Source organism: Nesoenas mayeri (assembly GCF_963082525.1).
Source record: "Nesoenas mayeri genome assembly, chromosome: 17".
Taxonomy (NCBI): domain Eukaryota; kingdom Metazoa; phylum Chordata; class Aves; order Columbiformes; family Columbidae; genus Nesoenas; species Nesoenas mayeri.
Genome location: NC_137565.1, coordinates 10,782,850 through 10,795,479, shown reverse-complemented (window position 1 = coordinate 10,795,479; position 12,630 = coordinate 10,782,850). Strand labels below are relative to the sequence as shown.

Here is a 12,630-nt window from a genome sequence, read left to right as displayed (position 1 = left end):
AGCAGTTATTACAGATGTAGGTTTATTACAGACACTGAGCAAGAATTTGTGGTGATCAACTACGAACATCGTCTTTGCTTCCTTTTGTTATAAACTAGATTTTAATCAGAAGATTTCCCTGACATTTTTATCACCCAAGTTTGTTCTTCATAAGTACTGATGATTTTAAGGCTGAAGTAAATAACAGCAACAACTCTGTATTGCAGTCGAACAACACAATACTGTACTGGCTTTTTGTCTAGATTAAAAGAGAACAACCTTTTTTACTATTATAAAGTTTGATGGAAATAAAACAATAGCATGTGGGAGCATTCTAAATCCTACCACTTGGCACATTAATTTAGGACAACAAAACAACATTTCTGGGAAGCCATGGGTACACATGCTGACATATACCAGCAGTTGAACAAAGCAGATGACAAACTACCTATGATGCATCAACTGTTCTTAGAGAGCCAAAATCTTCATTCTCATTTTAAAATGAATTAACTGATGCCTATCTGCTATTAAAATCTGGGTTACATGTCTTTGAGGCACAGTGTATTTGGAGTTTAACTCCCTGTCCCATTTTGCCTTTTGTTTGGTGCTCTCAAGTACAATTGGGTTTGCATTAGAGCTGTCATTTACTCTTCAGCTCCCAACCTGTGCAGCTGAACAACTGAATTAGGTCCCAACAGGGGATGGACACAAGAATGTGTGTCCATAGGTAAGACGATCCTCGGATGGAGAAGCACAGTGATGTTAACTGCTTTCAAAAGAGACACATTAGAAAAGCAGAACTCACTGATGATATTGTGACTTATGCGGAGGAGGTCACCAATCCACAACGTGTAAAGGGGAAGGAAAAAGCTCCTAGCAGGACAGCTCAACCAGGCTGGGCATCTAAATTTCCTGCAAAGCATTTGCTGGTGGTTCAGGCATAACCCTGAGGAAACAGTCCTGGAGCCCAGTGATGGACAGAGAGCCCAGCAAGGGAAGATGCAGCTTCCTGCTGGAGCAGTGGACATTATTGCCATTTTTCCCTCTCAGGAGTTCAGGACACAGCTACAAACTAAGAGATATAATAAAGCCAAACATTCAATTATGGCTTTTTATTATTACTTTATTCCTGTGCAGTGATTTTTCTTCCAATCTACAAGTTCTACTCTGCCAACAGGTGGGAATCACCTTTGTTCTAAGCAGAGCTTTAGAAACACGGAGCTCTACTGCTGTCCCGAAGCTTTTGTATTGTGGAAGGGGTGAGGCTGTGCCTGCTTTTCAAGGAGGATTTATCACAAGCGCTATTCTCCATCAGGTAAAACATCTCGGCTATCATGAACATAGCTGGCGAAAATTAATGTGATCAGAAGCTGATCGCTTCAATTATCTTGTGATCACAAAATATTTCTGGAAGTTCCAGCCAACTAATAGCTCTTAAAAAAAAGAAGTTGTTTACAAGTGCTTTTACTACATCAGCCTGTTTCTTATGCTTTGCCTCCACCTCAGAGTAACTGATCACAGTTCAGATGCCAGGAGTGCTGATGGGGATGCTCCAAGCTCCTCCCAGCCCAGTGCTACACAGGTGATGTAGCCAGAGCCTGAGGTCTGCTCCTAATTTACACCAAGTAGCTGCCACTCTAGACGGGCTCGTCACACCAAGCAGCGCTGTGGAGCACAGAAGGATGGGAACTGTATTTCACACACGACCACAGATGTTTTCATCCTACATTTTACAATTGCACATGACATTCTGGGGCTGTGGTCCAAAGAAATCAAAAGGCCTCTGACAACTAGAGTTTTGAGCTTTAGAAAAATACCAACGGTGGAGGCAATTTTGCCATCCTGGTCACTTTATGCAGTCTGGTACATCTGGAGGTTGTTAATTAACACATTTGTGGAATACCATAATTGTACATACCACTTTGATTTGACCTGTGTGAAAACAATTTCATATGTAACCCTATGCCCACATAATGGAGACAGCTGGCTAATTATGTTCATCAGTATTTTCTTTTTAGCCTTTAAAGGCTGATTAAATACAAAACAAAAGCTTAAATTAAACTTGAACCCCAGGTTCTTTGCATTTTGTTTGTGATTAGGCTGGAGTGTTACCCAATTGGGCATTCTCTACTTCTTACCTCATAGAACAAACCCAAGGTGCATGGATCAGCTTCACAGTTCACTGAAATACAACTAAAGCAAGCACAAAGTGAAGTTTCTTCAGACTAAGTAAATCTGCCTTGAAAATAGAGTGGGATGGATGTATATAAACCCTTGGAAATGTCCTGCCTCAATTTTCATCTTTCCATGTGTATTAATACATATAAAATACACACATGAAGCAGTTTTCCATTTAAAATTACCTTCCCCAAAGTAGCAAGGAATGAAAAAAAAATGCACTAAATTAAAACAATATTTTTGCAGACCGGAATATGTTCTGCTACACATAGTCTAAGTTCATCTTACACATACGTACAGTGGAAAATAACATTTCCCAATTGAGAAGGTACCTACTTCAATGCAAGAATCAGTAACCACAGCCAATTGTTACCTATTTCATAAATACCATCAGTGCAGACTTGGGTTTTGTGCTTCCAAAATGACGCCAGAACATCTCTCCTTAGTGATCTATGGGTGATTTCCTTGACAATACTTCAGTTTTAAGTACGCAAGAGACTTCTTTTTTCTGAACCAGATAACAAAAGCTTCCATGCCATCCATTCTACTCAACTGAATCTCAAGAAAACAACAGCTATGCAGAAGTCTAAGAGGACTGAACTCACAGCTTAAGAATCTTCCTGTGTTTGTACTTCAGAAGTGTCATACGATCACTGTAAAGTGAAATATTCTTAAACCAAGCAGGAACTCTACTTCTTTCACAAATGCAATCTCTGTCTGATGGCAGTGGCTCACGCTTTGTCTTCACCAACTGTAATGACACTGAACAGTCAGGTATATTATAATGTATGACTTGGGTAAACCAATTCCTCAAACTTCTATTTTAATGCGTACATAAATTACTATTTAACAATGTGAAATCAAAATTAATACACATTTCTGAAGCCTATATAAAATGAGAGAAAGCTCCAACTATAACCAGAACACACAACCAGTTGCACTGCTCTTCATTCAGGATGGTTCCTCGGGCTGGCATTTTGTACCTAACACTGTTTTTTGAAAAGGGTCTCTCTCCAAAGGTGCTACTGCAAACGTGTTTGAGAAAGATGTAAACCCCTGAAATCTATGCGACTTATTTGCCAGTATCTTTAAATATGCAAAGCAATCTTTTGTTGAAGACAAAATTTCTTGAGAGCTCCCTTTCATAAGCACTTCAATATTCAATTACACAAACACTGTATTTCAGGGGGGAGAACTGCTTACAAATATTTAGTTAGTTAGAACCAGGCTTTGCTATAACCCTACAAATAAGGAATTCATACTTTTCATGCAGCTGTAATGTTTTAGCTCCTCTGGCAAAAAGCATACATACACTTTGAAGCTCTTTGCAAATGCAATCGCACTACCAACCTACATTTTACTGCCCACCAGCAAATGACACTGCTAAGGCCAAGCCAAAACTATTTCAGTCAAATAGTCTGAGACGAGATGCTGACTTACAGCTAGACGACTTTAGCTTGCTATCTAGTGCTAATAAAATAAAAGGCAACAGATCACAACATGCAGCACAAGAGCAGAAAAGCATTGAGTGGAACTTGACTCAAAACATACCTCATGAGCAGGGTCCAAAGTTGTGCACACTTCCACTTCTCACGAGGGGAAATCCAAGTGCAAGCAGATTTTAATGACACACTGTGACTGGGAAACGGTTAGCTCGGCTGCTACGACCACTTGTCACCATCTCACATGCCACAGGACAGTCATTCACAAGGGAACAAGGACTGATACTCCAAGCAGACATGAAGAAGTGCGCATGCGGGGCTGGGTGAGGAAGCATGCAGTAAAAGCCAGTGTGAACCCTGCCTGGACACTGATGGTGCTACCTTTAATTAGCTGCCTCTCTTTATTTTCAGAGGTTAGCTAAACACAGCTTAACTTTTAAAGAAAAAAAACCCAACAACACAGAACTTGATTGTGGCAATCCCGGTACCAGCTCCTGCTCTCAGCAGATGGCTCAGCACAAGCTCACAGCACACTGACCGCTGGGTGAGCTGGCGCGAGCGACAGCAGGGACTGCGGGGAGCTATGGAGAGCACCAGAGAACGTACCTTCTTATGAACAACGGAGGAAGTGGAATTAATGGTGCTCTCGTCACTATGCATCATGACCAGTTCAGGGCTGCTCTCATCCAGGACCTCCTGCATGCTGCTCACGCTGCTGCTCTGACTGCCTGTGCTCACAGACATGCTGGGGATGGAATGGTTGCTGCCCAGACTGTCCATCTTCCTACTCAGGTTTGATCCATGCTCACTGTCCTATAAAACAAGGGGCGTCAGTTACAAATACTGCAGATCACCTGCTCAGCGCGTCTGCAGTGCCCAAAGTTTGCCTTAAAGGCGACTCCGCAGAGCGAAAGGTTTTCTGCTCATTTGGGCAGCTACGTTTCTCAAGGCTGCTTGAGTTATTAAATACCCCATCTGGGGCAGGCAGCTTTTACCTTTTCCCCTGCAATCTTACTACTTCAGGCTTTAAGCCATTTTTCTTCCCACATAGCAGTAAGCCTAGGCATAGCTCTTGGCTTGAATAGGAGACATCCAGGAATACTGGATGGCTGGTGGATGGAGTCTTGTAATTAAAAGGAGTGATCTGAGTTTGTATTAAAACGATGTTCCAAGTCACAATATGCTACAAGACATTTTGTGAATCAGAAGAGATGTAAGACAGTGAACCTCTTTGTTTACTATTTGATAAATATCACATAGTGCTTAACAGGTGTAGAGGTTTTAACCTCCATGTCCCAAGCAGTCAGCAATTACATTTTGTCAGGCTAAAAACCCCTTTAACCTTGTGTTTTCAGCCAAGATAAATGCTTCATTCACCTTTAAGCGGCTGACTCAGGAGAGCCTGCATTACTGCAGTGATTAAAGCTGTTGTAATCTACTTAGACAAATATAAATATTCCTCATCTAGGACATATTTTTGATTCTACAGACAAATATTAGAAGTTAGCAGCCTCTTGTTGCATACTCATAGGACCACAGTAATCCCAGAGTACGTGTTTAATCTGGGCTGATTCAGAGAATCTATGGAGTCCTTTGGAATTAACTAGTGGCACTGAAGGAGCTTCCAAGGAGCTCACAGTGAGGACTGAGAACTCCAAACACTCTTCAGCTCCTGGTCCAGAACAGCCTTGATTCACCAAAAGGAAAGGCTGGCACTGCACTGTTTGTCTGTCCTCCAAAGGGAGCGTGGGGAGAATTACATTACAAATCAATTAACAGGGTACCCACTTGGTTGGAAGGCGACAGAAAGATTTGTATACAGATACAGATTACAGATTTGTATTTGATTGTGTGATTATGTTTTAAGGAATCAGCAGATCATTCAGAGCCGGTGTGAGCGCACTCAAAATCCAAACTACTACTATTCTATAGAGAACATATGCACATGAGAATGAAAATATTTCCAAGATGCTTATATAAAATTACAGAAGAAATAACATAATGAGGCATCTGAGATGAGGATATGGCTATTAATTAATGAATGTATATATACAAAGGACAGATGAGACTGCATATGCAACCTTAATGTTGACTTTCTGACTTGAATACTTTCCGAGTGACCTTATCTTTCTTGCAAGAGCTCTGAGGAAAGTATTAGTAATATTTTGAATGTTAAAGATTTGTAATGCTCCTTTTCCATCTTAGAAAGCCTAAGGTAGAAAAAAGAACCATTCTGGAGCATTTACAGTTGAGCAGCTTCTGTTAACCAGTTAAGTAGTAACTGAAGCACGTGCTGTATTTTCCTTTTACTGCCAAGTTAGTGATACACGAGCAACACAACCTCCGTTTGTGGTAAACGAGCTCTGTGGTACAACAGTGCGGAGCATGCTGTGCACATGCAGTGTGAGCTGCATTAGAGTGTTAATTCCTGGAGATATAACACCTTTTCTTCCTCTCTCTTTTGAGAAGTGGAGACAAGAGGAACAGAAGATACATCTTGGAGTCAACTGCTACCACATGTATCCCACTCAGCTCTTGAGCTTGGATCTGCTGAACAGCCAAGCAGGAAATCCTCTCCGTTGCGCCTCCCTACCCTGTCGCTCTTCTAAAAGCTTGTCACACACAGGTAGAGAAAGCTTGAAGGTTTCAGTGCAAAAGTCTGACAATCCCCCCACTCCCCAACTAAGCTCGAGGTTCAGAAGTTTGCCAGAGGGTTAGAACAGAACCGCTTTGTAGCTTTAATCACAGCGGTTGCTGTTATTGCTCCTTTTGTGTGGCTCCTTCACCAAGAAGGACAACAGTAAGTGGCCAGTCCCCTCCTGCACGCTCTCCTACCTGACACCAGTGCTCGCCCACTTCTTAAACCAGAGCTCTAGTTTAGCTTTACAGGAACACTGGACATACACAAACCTCAAAACCAAGTCCCTGAATTTATGCTGAGCTTGGGCCTCTCACTGTGTATTATCTGGCTATCCTGCAGCAAAAAATAACACAGACATCAATTTGCCTGTCAATTATTCTCATTGAGAAGCAGCGGTGGATTTATTTGTCAAATGCACCTGCACCAAATGACATTAAATTCCATCTAAGCTCATCAATTGAAAAATGACTGGTTTCCTTCTCTAAGTCACAGCGTCAATTATCATACACTGATTAAGTGGGCTGTTTATTGCAAGATTTAAACTGAAGAAAATCCGAAGTTTTAAAGCTGCCAATAGACACACATCTAACAGTAAGGGCTACTGTCACTAATCTATCCCGTCTCTCTGCTGATCCAGATGATATTCCAACGACATGGACTGTGCATCCTCATCTATGCTGTGCTTGTTCTGTCCCCTTAAGTACAGGAACATCTCACTTGCCCTGAAATTATAACAGTATAAACGGGGTTACAGAATAAAAGTACCTCCTCCTCTTCTTGAGACTCGGTCAGTGGGCCATTCCGTGTCTCTTGGAAAAGGATCTTCTTCATTTTCCGGTACTGCAGGTTATCCAATTCACGTACCGCATCTTTCGTCCTTTGTATGAGGTCTATTAGTACCCTTGGTGGTCTGTCTCGGCGAACAAAATCATGCTAAATTAAAGGAAAAAACACAGTTTCAGACACAATGTTTGAGGTAAAAAGAGGGACACAAGGACTTTTTTTAAGAGACACCTGCAACTACAGGTGATTCATTTTTCTGTCCGAAATGAAACAGTCTGGACCAGGGTGGATTTTTTGAGCTCTCCAGGCACCACAGCTGATTTGTCCCTTCCTGAGCTCATTCACTTGAAGCACATAAGGTACAAGATGGTGCCGCTTCAAACGCGGCAAAGGCCTTTAGAATGAACAAAATGCATGAAGGACCAAGAAGAATCCATCCTGATTATGCAAGACCTCCTGCAAAGATTTGTCCTGCACCTAACTATCCAGATTCATACATAAAACCAGTAAGAAGAGTGCAAGGTTTTCTTTTATGCTCAAAACGTGTAGCTAAAGTAAAATAATGTTCTTACCAACTCCTGCTAAGGAGGTAGCAGTAGCACAAGTTTTAAGTGCAGGATTCACAATAAATTCTTCGATGGAATTAGTATATGATCAAAAGGTCTTCTCTGACTTAACAGATAGATTCTCCTGAGCTGCACAACTGGCAACATCTCTACCCCAGATGTGCTGCCATTCCTCAAGTTCAATAATTAATTCATCCAACTGTAGCTGGAGTAACCAATACATGAAATCCAGTTCTCCTTAGAGCAGGAGTCTTGAGTACAAAGACTTGAAAGGATGAGCTGATCTTCTTTTAATGATTTGTAAATAAATATGGACAGTATCACGCCTCAGGCTTATTTCTTGGCTCTAACTGAATTCCAACTGTTGTGCACTTGAGTTTTGCTAATGGGGACGGCTAGTCATTTATTTCACTATCAATTTTTTGCAAGTAGTGATGGTGTTTATTTTTGAATTATAGCGAAAAGTTCTAAACGTCATTTCACACAGAAGCAAAATGAATCATTTCTGCTCCTCAGCGCAGATAGCCACCATTTATTTCTCTGTGAACAGCCACAATCTGTAGCTTATCGTTAGAAAAAAAGTAACCATTTTTATCTCGCTGGAGATAATTTTTAGGAAGAAGCAATGCATTTGGAACAACAACCCTAAATGTAAATTTGTCCTGTATGTCCAGTGTCTACTTGTTTATGCTTTAGTAGTGCAAATACTCATTTCATTCAAAAGACAATGTGCTTCATATTCAAGCACTACTCAAATATCAGAACACAACCACATGGAAACCAAAGGGCAGATGCACAGAGGTGAAAACCAAAAGGCTCTTCCATAACAATAATTCAATTCTGACTGCTCATTTGCACTACCTAATTGCCTAAATTGCACATAGAAGATGTGGGCACCCCTCTGCTAGGTGGATGAAAGGACTTAATGTGTCTACTTTTTCCAAATTGCAAGAAAAACAAACAAACAAGCAAGCAAGCAAACAACAAAACCAAAACAGACTCAAAGGGAAGAAGAGGTGAGTCTAAAGACATGTAACAAGTTGGCTGGAAGAGTGACTAACAGAACTCAGGTCTCCTGGCAATGTCATGAAAGCTGTTAAAAATACATTAAAAGTGTTTAAAACAAATGTTATAATTGCTTTTAATTTTTGAATTTAAAAATATTAATGAGGTAGTTTGGGGGGTGGTATTTATTTTTTATTTCAACTTCATTTAAATATCACCACAGTCATTTGCGTATTGTCATCTGGGATTGTGAATGGAAACTGAATTCACTCTCAAATACCTCTTTTAAAATTCAGTTCTCTAAGAAAGTGTGACCATAAAAACAATTTGCTCTACCCCTGTTGACCGTACACAAGTGAAAAACCCTCAGGAGACAAGATGATCTTCAATCTTATAATCTAGCAAGCTCTAGGGAGAGCGACTGCAGGAGGGAACACCTAGAGTACTGTTCTGAAAGTATGAAACCAAATAAAAAGACTGAATATACATTATTTCAGACTAAGATCTCAGCTCCAGCTGTTTGCACAGACTCCAATCTGAGGTACTCATGAAATCACATCCTTCAATGAACTTACACTGTTCCTAGAGAGCAGAAAGGCTGCCAATCCACATGAATGAATCATTCGGAAACACACAACATAAACCTATTAGCTGGGTGAAGGATTGTCAGGGTGCTGCACGCAGAACCAGAGAACAAAATGCTGGGTTTGTGCCACAGCACGAATGTGTCACAGGAAGAAAATACACCAGGCACCCAAGAGAGAGCACAAACAAGCTCGTTCATCAGCCTTTACCTGCAGAGTGAAAGCCTGAGAGTTAAATATTCTATATGGTCCAGGCTTAAAGTAAGGACAGAAACGAGTTTAAAGCTCAGTAAAGAGTGCAGGGTTTCGATTTCTCTCTTCAAGAACCAAGAGGCTCAGAAACATCCATGAAAATGCATTTTACTGAGCTGAAAGAGCAACAAGAGAAGCCATAAAACAAAGGCTGAATGGTAGCCTTAGAACAGAAATCAGCATGAAAAGGCTGTCAGGTAGACACAGAGCAGCAATCTAACCTACTGCGGCAATTAAGCAAAACACTCGATGGAGGTGGCAATTCCTCTGCTCAAATATTTAAGTAAAAACTGAGTCCTGTTTACCTGGTGTGGAACAGCAGCATGACGTGCAATTCTCACATACGGCAACCAGAGAAATAGCAGGGCTGCTAATCAATTTTAAAGAAAGGAAATACTTAAAATAAAGGCTGATGGAAAAGGGGCTGGAGAGGATTTCACACATTCCCACCTTCTAATGGAAGGCTGCTCTTGAATTTCCCAAACACAAAGCCTTTGGAGTTATAAGCAGTTCCTCTACTCAGGTAAACTGCAACCAAATAACAAACTGGAACTGATTTATGATTCACTGATAAAACTTTGGCAAATTCTGGATACGTCACTCCCAGAACAGGTGCCCTCCTAGCAGCTCTTGGCAATTATGAACCCATACAAGGCACTTTCCAAACCGATACAGGTTATTTCCAAAGAAAGTTCTAATTAATTTGGTTCAGCATAGAAATTATTAAAGGGATATAAACAACTGCTTCTGGTGGTTTGACTAGGGGAAGAAGTTAACCTAGGCCAATCCTGTTAGTGGTGTTTTTAACAACTAAGTATGATGCACGAATATAGAAGAGAAGCAAACACATTACAGGATGTTAATGAATCAAAAGGAATTGCCCAAAGCCCATCTAGGACAAAGACCTATCCATGCAGAATAACTTTAAACAAAAAAAAAGACCAAACAACAAAACGTGGATCAGAAAGGCCCAAATGAATGATTTACAAGAACAGAGCAAAAACAAGAGCAGAACTGAAATCAGGAAGAAAGATCATTAAAAGATACATATTCAAAAGGTATGAACAAATAATTAATCATGCTCATATTAGCATTACTAGAGAAAAAAGGTCAAGATAACCTTCCTGAACTTCATCTGTGTCTGTCAAATAAAAAAGACAGGACAGTTGAGAGCACCCCATGCAGAATGATCCTACCCTGGCCAGGAGATAAATATCGGGCATCCAGTCCCTTTCCATCTCTCATACCCAGGTTCCTTTAAATAATCAGCCACTATCTGTAAATCTTGATTAAGAGCTCAATCCTCTGATCATGTGGAGCATAATTCTCAAAGTACTACCAGCTCTGCATAAGATTTGCTATTGCCTGTGCATCTTAGGAAGACTGGTTAACTCTAGATTTTGAGTAGCAATTAAAATGGCTTTTTAGATTTCCTATCACTTCCAGAGAGACAGCCTGTAGCAAATTACAAAACTTAAATCTTACTGAAACTGCATATAAGCTTAGTGGCAAGTATTGCTTGTTATACAACAGAAAAAAAAACCCCAAACCACAAAAAACCACCAAACATTTTCCTTACTGGAGAAGGTAAGTAGAAAAAACACAAGGGGGGAGCATCAGCAAGTTAGCAGTTACTTTATATAAAACTACATATCTGCTCCAAAAAGGTCTTTGCTTTCACACAATCCGCACTCAAGTATAGTTTCCTTCTACTCCCCTTGAGAGGACAAACAGGGTTGCCTCCAGTTTCCTCCCTCATTCCTGTCTCCTCCTTCAGACACCACATAGTGGTCATAGCTTGGAGCATCCTACTGACAGCACAGTATAGCAGAGAGGCTGGCAAAACTTCCTTCTTCAAAGCAGTACGAAACACGCTCCTAAGTCCTAACTACACAGAAAACTTGGCTGGAATTCACTTCTGCAGCACAGATTTAACCCACCCAGCTCTGGACCTGCTTGTCCTTGATATCACTTTCAGTTAAAGTATGTACAGCACTGTCATGAAAAAGAAATATTAGAAAAAAAATGAAGATTAATGTATCCCCCTCCTGCTGACAGGTCCTTCCTTCAGCTAAAAACCCCTGTTACTCATACTACTGTCTCACAAGTCTTGCGATTTCTCTAATGCAAATGTAGGCTCTGCAGAGCTCTGGGGTGTAAGAGGAGCAAGGCACTGGGCTGCTCCCCCAAATAACTCTTCATTCAACAGTATAACTGTTTTACCGCACAGCCTCTCTCTACTTTTCTCCAGTAGTTTGATTTGAGCATCATGTTGTAAAAGAGAATTGTGCCTGACATAACAGGCAAAGTCAGGAAACAAAGTTAAACAGCCTAAAATACTCTTTAGAAGACCTCAAAACTCTCATGGATTCAGATGAGAGAAAAAAACCCAACTTTTTTATTTGAAAGGGCAAATATTTGTTCACCATCTTTATGATTGCTTTGGTAGACAAATAGATTTTTCCCAAATTTCTGGAAAAGGTTGGAAAAATTACCCGTAACAGATCTGTTGATGATGGCCTTTCCTGAGGTATTTTCTGTAAGCAGTAATCAACGAATCCCCTAAAGGAGTCTGACCTGTAAATAAAAAAGAGGTTCCAAATGAAAAAGCAGCTTAAGTTCTGGAATATACACAAACTTAGTCGTGCAAAGCAAAAGAAAAACCTTGATTAATTTGTTCTTAAGTTCTAAGGCAGAGAAATTAACTGGACTTTTCCAAATTCTGAGGAAGCTGATCCCATTAGTTCTTTCAACAGGTAAAAAATGCTGAAGCAAACACGGACACACAACTATCCCCAACTACAAACTGAAAAACAAGCAACAGCTATGTGTGCCAGTCACTATTTTCAATTTTACTTCACCTACTTAACAATAGATGATAATGAATTTTTGGTAACTCTAGAAATGCACTCGTTATGGTAGCTGATGAAATGGTTCTATTTTCTGGAAGAATCCCATCATTTGTAACGCTGGCTCAGTGAAGTGTCTCGATACAACGCTTAGTTTAACAAAACTTGAGGCTGTGAGGCTGTATCACAACTGGAAAGAAGCAAACTGATCTTCTAGGTGCCACTGAACTCAAAAGCAGCCTAAAAGGCACCTTGCTTACTTGCTGTGTTCTCAAAGCGAGAGAGCAAACAGGTGATTATAAACAAACTGCCTGCAATCAAGAATACCAATTCCTACACTGTATTCACAAG

General features: G+C 40.5%; 1 protein-coding gene across 4 annotated transcripts in view; it reads right to left on the bottom strand.

Annotated features, from left to right (window-relative positions):
* TAOK3 (TAO kinase 3) overlaps positions 1–12,630 on the bottom strand; it is an 81,920-nt gene that overhangs the window by 17,852 nt on the left and 51,438 nt on the right. For 3 of the 4 annotated variants that reach the window (XM_080354974.1, XM_080354973.1, XM_080354975.1), the window contains 3 exons: positions 11,926–12,007; positions 7,006–7,173; positions 4,206–4,412 (listed from right to left, as the gene is read on the bottom strand). In XM_080354974.1, the coding sequence (XP_080211100.1) occupies positions 4,206–4,412; positions 7,006–7,173; positions 11,926–12,007 (457 nt within the window). The remainder of the gene's footprint in view (positions 1–4,205; positions 4,413–7,005; positions 7,174–11,925; positions 12,008–12,630) is intronic. The other variant, XM_080354976.1, reaches the window with a different exon arrangement.